General features: G+C 43.6%; 1 protein-coding gene across 6 annotated transcripts; it reads left to right on the top strand.

Annotated features, from left to right (window-relative positions):
* Positions 1 to 2,618: 2,618 nt before the first annotated feature.
* Positions 2,619 to 9,867, top strand: JOSD1 (Josephin domain containing 1). 6 transcript variants are annotated; one of them, XR_014160494.1, is made up of 7 exons: positions 2,619 to 2,752; positions 3,437 to 4,276; positions 6,400 to 6,528; positions 6,649 to 6,843; positions 7,511 to 7,638; positions 8,495 to 8,584; positions 9,642 to 9,867. XR_014160494.1 is itself a non-coding variant. In XM_081877729.1 (6 exons), the coding sequence occupies exons 2-5, from the start codon at positions 4,092 to 4,094 to the stop codon at positions 7,608 to 7,610; spliced, it is 609 nt and encodes a 202-aa protein (XP_081733855.1). In that variant the 5' UTR covers positions 2,619 to 2,752; positions 3,437 to 4,091; the 3' UTR covers positions 7,611 to 7,638; positions 8,495 to 9,867. The 6 variants fall into 6 exon arrangements, 2 of the variants coding, with proteins under 2 accessions (XP_081733855.1, XP_081733854.1); XR_014160495.1 differs by having other exon boundaries at positions 7,511 to 8,226; XR_014160496.1 differs by having other exon boundaries at positions 7,511 to 8,226; positions 8,495 to 9,867.
* The last annotated feature ends 121 nt before the right edge of the window (positions 9,868 to 9,988 follow it).

Genomic DNA, 9,988 nt, shown 5'->3' with positions numbered 1-9,988 from the left:
ACAAGATTATGGCCGAGGTGAGTAGGTGAGAAAAGAAGGCGGGGATTTTATCGTGGCGGCCAATAAGAAGGAGTGTACATATGCCAAAGCCAATCAAATACCCCAACCCATTTTGTGATTGAATGGGGGATTGCCTCTATTTACTTCTGTCTCTGAGACAGATTGTCTCGCCCGGGATAATCCCTGGCAAAAGCTGATGAAACGGGGTTGAAATAAATCGCTTTGAGCGGTGATAATCTTATGCAATCGAGCAGTCATACTTGCGTTCCGTGACTTTCGCCCAAGGCCAATAACGTTTTATTTCCTTGTTTTTCAGCCTCATTTTGAGAGCGAGGAGGTGGCACTGAAACGTGTCTGAACTAATCTCCAAATGCTCAAAGCCTTCGTGTAAATCGGTGAAGCCTCACTCAGCCCAAGCGCTTTTGTTTTGGCACTGGTGTTCCTGGTTTCGCATTTCTTATCCATTAGGAATAAATTGAACGGCCCCCGCAGGCTTCAGTGTTTTGAGAAGCCAGAAGACAAGCAATAATAATAATGCTACTGCTATTGTTATTACCTGTTCTTCACCAGCAGGTCCCAGGCTAGGTTAGGACAATCTAAAGTTCAAATTTAAAAATCATTTAAAATACATGACTAAATTTCTTTTGAGGGGTTTTTTATCTAGTTATTTTAAGTTTCTTTAGATAGACAAATACTTTATATTGGTGTTCCATCTAGTCTGCACCTTTAGGAAAAGTAAGAAAGCTTTTTGGTATTTTAAAGATTAACATGTTTTGTAGCATAAGCTTTCCTGGGCCTGTAGGATGTGCCAATAACCAAGGTGGAAGAATCACTTATCTTCTCAAAATACAAAATTCTTCCACAAAAAAAATCACATACTATGTAGACATGTATACATCTGGAATACATAAGGAAGAGAGGAAAATGCTGTATCTTTGTAGCGTGGAGTCACAATATTTCAAGCACTGCAAGAGAGCTGTGTGTTACTGTACTATTCAGCACTCAGTAATGAAATTCAATCCAGTCAGTATGGGCGTTGTCAAAATCTGACAATTAGTGGCCAGTTCCTAATAAAAAGAGCAAGGTAAAATTAGTGATATTGTGAATACTAGGGTTTTTCTTCTCACTGATGACATGAGGAAATACAATAAATCACAGGTCAAAGTGGTGACTGCTCAGTTGCATAAGATTACAACAGTTGAGAATTATTATGTTTCAGACTTGTGTTATAAGCATTGTCTAAGGACTGACCCAGACCCAGACTTTTAAATCTCAGTGTGAGAGAAGTAAATAGAGGAAATCCCCATTCATTTATACAGTACACACAATATAAAGCTATAGGGAGCTGAGGGCCACTTATTTTCATGGGTGAAAAAAACCTCAGAAAATATTAAAAGTATTGATGAAGACTTGGATTTTCATGACATTTGGAATGGCTGAATTTATCAGCTTTTAGCCTACCTATACTCTGCCTCTTGTATAATATTAATTTGGTTGATGAGTTATCCTGTGGAATGATGATTGAATTGCCTATGTTAGCTGTTGAATTTGTTCCCATTTTGAATTGGTAAGGACAGATGTGACTGACAGATGGAAGTGGAAAGATATTGGCCAGGCAACAGATAGCCTTGTCATTTTATATGCTGTTTAACATTATAGTGGAATGATCTGGAGTCTCAGACTGTGCTGCCATCAGTATGTTGACAACATGCAACTTGAATTCTTTGTTACAGCTAAAGCAGGTGTGAGGTGGATGTGCTGGATCAGTGCCTGGTTTCCGTAATGGACTGGGTGAGAGCCAACAAACTGAAGCTCAGTCAGCGTAACACTGTGACCCCGTTATTGGGTGGTTCGTCTCTCTGGATGAGGTTACACTTCCCTTGATGTGTCGCTTGAAGAAACAAGTGTTGCTGTTGGGTACACTTGGATTCAATCCAGTCATTTGGCACAAGGAGCCTCAGTGTGGCACAGAGTGCCTTCTACCAGCTTTGGCTGGTAGCCCAGGTACACTGCAGTCGGGTAGAGGAGGATCTTTGCTGCTCCAGCACAAACGGGCAGCGGCTGTCATGCATGCAAGCTGCCTGAAATACAGTGGTACCTCGGTTTAAGAACAGCCATGTTTACGAATTATTCAGTATACGATGTATGCACCGATTGAAATGTTTACCAATGCCAGGCACCCAAACGGAGCGGGTGAGGCGAGGCGCGTTAAAACCATGACTCTCTGACTCAAAGGCATGCATATCCTTAATTATATTTTTATCCCATCCGCCACGCGGCTTAGGAATGCCTACACCCGCCTTTTATGTCCTTAACAACACCCCTGTGAAGTGGGTCGGGGCTCAGAGGACGCCTGGCAGAGAATTCCGTCCGCGCCGGGCTTCATAGGCATGAGGAGGGATTGTCAACACGCGGTCCTCCTCCCGGCTCGTCACACCCAATCCTCAGCCCCACAACTCCGCACTGCCTATAATAAGGCACAGCTCAAGCCGCACGCGCAGCCGAGGGTTAAGATTTCAGAAGAGATTGCAAAGGCAACGTCTCCGGCGCCGTCTGAAAGGGAGGAGGGAGAGAGAGCGAGGACCGCCTTCTCTGACGTCACGCGGAACCCTGCTCCATAGGCCCGCGCCGGGGGCGGGCTCAGCGCGCTCACACACGCGCGCGCGCGCGACGGGGAAGGACTCTGTTATGGTTGCGCATGCGCTGGCTCCTGGGTGGTTGTTGGGCTTCAGCAGGTTGGGGCCGCTAACGGGTGAGTAGCAGCGTGACGGGGGGACGGGGCGAGGGGTCGCGAAGGGAGAGAGGCGTTCCGTGTGTGTCCCCCCCCCAAAAAAAACCAAGAATGCGGGAGGGCCTGTGGGGTTGCCCCCCACCCGAGTAGAGCTCTTTTCTCCCACACGTCACCCTGGACAGTCTCTCTTCCTCGACCCCCTCAAAAGACTCTCCGGTTCCCTCTTCTCCCGAGTTGGCGAGTTCAACGCCTCCCCCCCCTCTCCGCGCCCCACAATCCAGAGAAGGAGCTGCCCCCCCCCCCCGCGAGCGGGCACAGGGGCCTGCTGACTGCATGACTGCGGTTCCCCAGGACAGGCCAGAATTGCTGTGATTGCAAGCACAAACTCCCGTTCCCTACTCTCCGCCCCCCCCCCCCGCAGTTCCTGCACGCGCTTCTCCTGCCCGCACTTAACGGCGGGATCTTGGCACCCTCCGCGACGCCGAGGAGGGCTGGGGGTGCTTGTGAGGCAAAGGAAGACCCTTCTTTCCGGATGTGGGGAACCCCGGATCTCATAAGGCAGGCCTTCCTTGCACCTTCGTGGCTTTTTTGTTTTGTTTATGCAGAGCAGTTCTGGAAACCCTTTTCTGGGTGCTGTTTTAAAAAGTCGGTAACCGGGCAGTGATAGTTCTGTGCTTCATTGGATCTCTTCTTTTCTCCCATCAGGAACACAAGAAGCCTTGGGCAAGGAATTTTGTACCTGGCAAAGTTGGAGGACCCCCACCTGGAAGAAACAGTCTGTTTCCCTGTCTCTCTGCATCTGTGTTTTGGGGACGCAGCCTCTCTGACAAGATTGCAAAAATGCAGTTGATGCCTCTCTGGGGGCCCTGTATTCCTTCTGGACAGCACCAACTTGGCCTTGCTTAATTACATGATATTTGTCTTCCCCCACCGCTTTTTTGTTATTGTTGTTAGACTGAGCATATTTTAAGAGTTAGGCTGTGGATCTTTGTCTTGGAGGCATCATTGACCAAAGGAAATGGAGGAAAAAGAGCGATGTGATACATTCTATCTGACACTCTGATGTTAAGGCCATATAAAACATTTTTCAAGGGGAGGCCGAGAAAAAGATGCAAATATACTAAGGACGGTTCCTTGCAGGCTAAAGGAGGTGGGAGGGTGGGAGAAAAATGATTAAAATCTTTAAGTTATTTCTGCAGCCATCCAGTGAATACAACTATTAAAGTAACAGCAGGTGTTCCACTTGTGTGGGCTGGAGTTGTCTAGAAACGAAAGGCTGCTTGCTCTGCTTTTTGTGTGGTGGGGAGAAACTTCATAAACTTTGTCATCTCCTATCTTCACGTCCTACACTACAAAAAAAATGAGTTGTGTGCCATGGAAAGGTGACAAAATAAAATCGGAATCATCTGAAACACCACAGCCGATGCCAGTGCGTATTTATCATGAAAAACAGCGCAAGGAGTTATGTGCTCTCCATGCCCTCAATAATGTCTTCCAGGACGGCAATGCCTTTACCCGAGACACATTACAGGAGATTTTTCAAAGGTAAGAAGAACTTGGTTTGCCAGCATTATGTTAAGGGGGGGGGGGTGTTTTGTTTTCTGTACACGCATTCACTTCTTTAGTTGTATTTAGTGCCTCAGAAACTCTTTGTGGGTTGGGTGAGGAAAAGAAGAGTTTCCAGAATTTTGACACTGATTCTGAATGGTTTCTTGTTTCATCAATTGCCACACATTTTACTAAGGAGACCACTAATACAGTTTGCCTTTTTGTCCAGGGTTCTGCCTCTCGGTACCAGCTTTTGAAGCAGAAACAAAATCCTCTTAGAGCTGCGCTTTGCATAGGTTTTTTTGATGTGTAATTTAAAAGAAGACACACGGGCAAAATGTAGCCAGGGGATCTCATGAGAACACTTATTTCCTGATGTTAAATACAATTCTTGCTGTCCTGGGTATGGTGGACCATCATCCCTCAGGCTACATCTGCCAGTCTTTCATCATATCTCTCTGTCTGCTCTCTGGGAACCAGTGTCTTCTGCAAGTCCTCCTGCTCTTAACTCTTCCTTGCAGCATACCATTCAACTACCCAAGTTGCTTCTGCTCCTTTGATTTACACATCAGGCTCTCCATGCTTCCTCTTTTGTTATCCAACTAAACAGTAGCTGATATGGTCCCATTATTGTATCATGTGTGTTAGTAACTACCGTAGCTTGAAAACAGTGCTTGGAACTGAAAAAATAGGTGGTAGTCCTTGGGTGTATGCTTGATCCTTTATTTACTACAAATGTTTTGAGAATTCTCCCAATCTCTCTTTATGGATAATCTTGTGCACCCTTAATAATGAGTAAATATAACGGAGGGGCTTACTCTTTTGAGTAAAAATGCCTAGGATCATGCATATATTTTAAAGCTGGTAGTCTGAAGTTTTTGTTGAAAATTAAAATAGGTAATATAGTCAAGGCAATAGTTCCTGTGTTGTTTATGTAGTGTTTTCTTGTTCTTCTGGGAGTTCTCCATATTCCTTGAGACTCTTGGGAGGCTTAATTTAAGACATGGTACATTTAAGTGGATTCCCTTGAGTTTCTATCTTGAACTTATTGGAACTGAAAAGTGAAGTTTGTGTAAATGTTCAGGAACATTTAGAAAAGTTCTTAACGTCTAGGTTCCTGACGAAGGATTCCGTGTCTTAGGTCTTTACAAATGTAATTGTTGAAGGATTATGGCTGTAATTAACGAACCCACAAAACTTGCCTATCACACACCAGAGCAAAGTGGCCCTATGCAGTCCTAATTTGTTTTATACAGCTTTGCCTGCTTTCTTTACCGTCTTAGATCATAGACTGTTGTATTGGTTACCATGAGCATGTGAAATGGATCAAAGCAGATCTTCCTTGCCTATTTAAAAAGTGGCACTGTCTGTTGTTAACCTTTAGGGGAAAGGACAAGGTGCCATTCGTTCCTCCAGAGCAATTATGGATGAACAAATGTCATTTGGCTGTGGAGAGATCATTTCATGGTAAATGTCTGAGGATTGCTCATTTCCAGATGCCAGTCATAATTACAGATTGAGCTTGTTGGGGATACCACACATAGCTTGTTCATGTGATTGAAACCAGCATGACCTATTTGGCTTTGTTCAGACAATAGTTGATGTTTGAATCTTACAGGAGTGTCATGCTGTTTCAACACAGAGAGGTATCTGTCACTGTAAAATCAAGAATTTTACCAGTTTTTCAAAAGTGTAGAAATCATTGTACTGTAATTCTTCTGTTTTGGATGAAGTCTCTATCAGGGCCCAGTCAGGTTTAGTGTTGTGAAAGTTTATTCTTCTCACTCTTTGAAACTTTGCTGTCTTTTATTGTAGGTTCTATAATGGTTCGTTGTAATCTTCTATATGTTAGCAATGACTTTCATTTTCTTTTTTGAGGGATATAAATCCGGTGACAGAAAAACAATAGGTTTACTTTGAGAACACTTAATGGACTTCCCCACTCTCTGTCCATCCCAGCACCTATCTCTTCCTACAAATGTACAGACAGAGTAGTGGACTTAATTTATTAACCTTTTTGTCCATCTTCAGCTATCTTTCCCCAAATGGTCAGCCTTGCTTCATCATCCACTTGGGACCAATGCTATCTTCATGTTTCTACAATGTGTTTTCATGTTCAGGTTGTCTCCCAACACCATGGTGACACCCCACAAGAAAAGCATGCTGGGAAACGGGAACTATGATGTGAACGTCATCATGGCAGCTCTTCAGACCAAAGGTTATGAAGCAGTTTGGTGGGATAAGCGCAGGTAAAGAGAACCAGACTGTCAAGAGAGACTTGCCATCATTGGAACTGGCTTCTTCCTATTTGGGTTTATAAATAACTGTAAGAGCCTAACAGTTTCTTTCTTCTATTATTCTCTGTTCAGGGATGTCAGTGTAATTGCCCTCTCCAATGTGATGGGCTTCATTATGAATCTGCCATCAAGCCTTTGCTGGGGTCCATTGAAACTTCCTCTTAAACGGCAACATTGGATCTGTGTCCGGGAAGTGGGAGGTATCTACTATAACCTTGACTCTAAACTCAAGGTACCTGAATCCATTGGAGGTGAAAGTGAGCTCAGGTAGGTTTTCTTCCATCCTAGCCAGTGTAACCTAGGTGCCCATCCTCTGAACATATTGTAAATTGAAGTGCATAATCCGTAGTGTAGATTGGTTTTAATCTCCCAGAGATGAAGGGAGTAAAGTGTACCAACAATGGTGAAGAATGAAAACAAAAGCCTAGACTTTGTCCTTATCCTTCACTTTTTTGCAACAGAATTAGCTCAGATTGAAAAGTAGGCATTTGACGTTACTTAGTAATAGGAACCCATTTTCAGGGCAAGGGCAACATTAACCTGGTGGAAAGTTTTTGGGGGCTGCATTCGACTGGCAGGTGCAGCCAGAACCATACACACACACACTTGTTTTTTCTCTTTTTAGTTTATTTAATACTTAATTCATAGTAAGGCTCAAGGCTCACCAGAAGGTGATTTTCTTCATAGACTTTTGAAACGAAGTTTGTTAAAGGGTGTTACTGTCTTTTGAACCGTAAGAGTTTTTTTAAAAAAGTTCTAAGATCTCTGCAGTTCCAGCTGAAGAAAACCAATAAGATCAAATCATGGCTGACCTGCAAGTTCTTAAAGCTATTCAAATGGTAGAATGTAGGTGCATACCAAAAATTACACTCAACAAAAAGATTGCATTTGAACTGTGCTTTCTTTTTCCCCTACCCACCTTTAACTGCTACAGGAAGTTTTTGAGACACCAGCTGCGAGGAAAGAACTGTGAACTTCTTCTAGTGGTGCCTGAAGAGGTGGAAGCACATCAGAGTTGGAAAGCGGATGCATGACCTGCAACTACCCTGTCCTCGCACTACAGTACTGGTCCTTCTCCCTCCACCAATTTCTAATGTCCTGTGATGTGGATAATGAGCACTCTTCTCCTCTTCCCTGGAACTTTGGCATTTCCCCCCCATTATGAGGCCATAAGGCAACCACAAGGTATTGTCGGAGCCAACATGAAGAACAGAAGCTGGACATGTAGTAGGGGAAGAGAAGGTGGACGTAACAGAACCAGATCTGTGCTCTTTAATTATAATGCATACTTTCATTTAGAAATGGGTGTTGGAATTCTCCCCTTTAATTTCCTGCCCCCGCCCCCGCCCCAGTCTTAGAAGGACTTCATACTGGGTTACACACAACTGTCTCCAGGAGTTCCTATAGCTCCTGTTTGGCTAGTGTGTGTCTCCTTCAGGGTAGGGCTGGGGCCAGGCATATTCTTCCCCCCCAAAGCCATGCCTGCCTCCCTCCAAGCCTCATTGTGGAACTCCCTACAGGAGTTTTGGGTTTTTCCTGCCTCCATACTCTTCATTATGTGTGTCCTTTGTCTCCAACACCAAACTTTATGTTGAAGAAATTTGCAAACCATTTGGGTCTCTCAGGAAACTCTAGATACTCTTAGCAAAGGTATGGTGCTTGTGGATTCCCCTTTTGTAATAGTAATTGTGCCAAGAGTTAGGGGAGATGTAGACAAAATGGGACCATAATAATGGAACTCCTTACAGGAGTTTTCCTGTCTCATGCTCTTTTTAAGTGTGGTCTGAAAATGAAAGACTGAATAGTTTGGAAAAGTGGTAGCTAAATTGATGCTTATTTAAAAGCCTCAAGTATTTTTGTTAGGTGGTCCACATGTAGCCTGTGTTTATTTTTCTTATCTGTCTGTCCTGTAATTCAGGGAAATATTCACTGAACAGGGAATAAAACTACAGGCTGTTTGAGGATGAAATCATGAAACAAAAGGGAAGAGTAGCCAAGTTTCAGCAAGGTAGGAAGCTGGAAATGGAGCAAATGTTGATTTCCAAGTGGAATTATGGGAAACAAGAATAAAGGGCTAGATTTCTGTTGCTCTTGTATAGCAACGGTCAGTTGTTGGGGTTGAGAATGCTTACGCAAGTTTGCTGGGGATGAGGGAAGACTTTACAACAGGTAGGCTGAGCCACATTCTTCCATTATGATTGGCAGGTGACCCTCCTGAATTTAACTCTTCTCTCCTCACCAACTAAGTGAACAAGCTAAAGACCCTGGCAGGAGACTGAATTAGTTTTCCTTCTGATCTGATTCAGGTGTTTCACATCACTTCTTTGTGCTAGTTAGTAGGTGAAAAGGAGAAGGTGGCCTTTCACTCGATTGACCTCTCCTTGAACCCCGTTTATTCTATTGTTGCATTTTTCATTATTAATGCTTTTTGCCAGCTTCATTTTCAGTAGTACTGGAACAGTGGAAGTAGAACCCACTTTTAGAGTTTCATTCTATAGGAAAATGTAATGGTTAAGGAGGGCTGAAACCGACCCCTTACATCCTTGGAATCTGACCTGTCCATTCTAAGCATGAGCAAGATACAATACATGCTTTCTAAGCCAGCATTCCAAGCCCTTCACAGTTGAATGCAGTGTGAATGGTATCAACATCTTGTTTATTGACCTCTGGATACCTTGCAGGCAACATACTGGGAACTTGTGTTGGCTATTCTCTGCATGTATTACAGTCATAGCCTAATAACTTCTATTTTTACAAATGCCCTCCCCTTTCTTCTGGACTACACATTCCAATAACCAAAGCCAGCTAGCAGAATTTGTACACACATACACACACTTCACAAGCAGAACATCAGGCTTGCAGTTCTGCTTCTGACTTGAAGCCATTCCCCCCCCCCCAAAAAAAAAATCTCAAAGACATTATTTTGTCTGCTGGCTAAATAGCACTTTGGAGAGACCCCGTTTGCATGGAAGCCAATGGACCAGTGCACAATATGCAAATATCTTTTAAAGCATACAGCTGTTTCTTTCCGTCTGTGTGTATTTATGTCATTGTTCTGTCCTTAGGGGAAAAGTGGTGTGATTCAGCAGCTCAGGAAAAGGGAACATGTGATCACCCACCCCTCTGGACCAGAGTTATGGCAGCAGAGGAAAGGAATCAGCCCATTCCCATTGCTTGGGAATGAAGAAGCCCTTAATTGTTTTCCTGCTTGTTTGGTTTTGTTATAGCCTTGTCTTGGGTTTGTTTACAGAGATGTATTTTGTTTAACCAAATATTAAAAATGAAAAAGCCTTCCTGTGTCCTGTCACTTCTGTGTGTTGAACTGAATTGTATTGTAATAATGTATATAAAGGTAAAAAATAAACACATGTTGGTATGAAGCTGTAGCCTAAGAAGAACTTATTACCCAGCT

This window comes from Podarcis erhardii (genome assembly GCF_964252035.2).
Source record: "Podarcis erhardii genome assembly, chromosome: 10".
Classification (NCBI taxonomy): domain Eukaryota; kingdom Metazoa; phylum Chordata; class Lepidosauria; order Squamata; family Lacertidae; genus Podarcis; species Podarcis erhardii.
This window is presented reverse-complemented; position numbering and strand designations above follow the sequence as displayed.

What these genes read in the sequence shown, in the direction of transcription:
- JOSD1 (XM_081877729.1), top strand. Translation starts at nt 4,092, where the DNA reads ATGAGTTGTGTGCCATGGAAAGGTGACAAAATAAAATCGGAATCATCT. An exon ending in TTACAGGAGATTTTTCAAAG is followed by an intron (nt 4,277 to 6,399) that starts GTAAGAAGAACT and finishes TTTCATGTTCAG; the next exon opens with GTTGTCTCCCAACACCATGG. An exon ending in GGAGGTGAAAGTGAGCTCAG is followed by an intron (nt 6,844 to 7,510) that starts GTAGGTTTTCTT and finishes TAACTGCTACAG; the next exon opens with GAAGTTTTTGAGACACCAGC.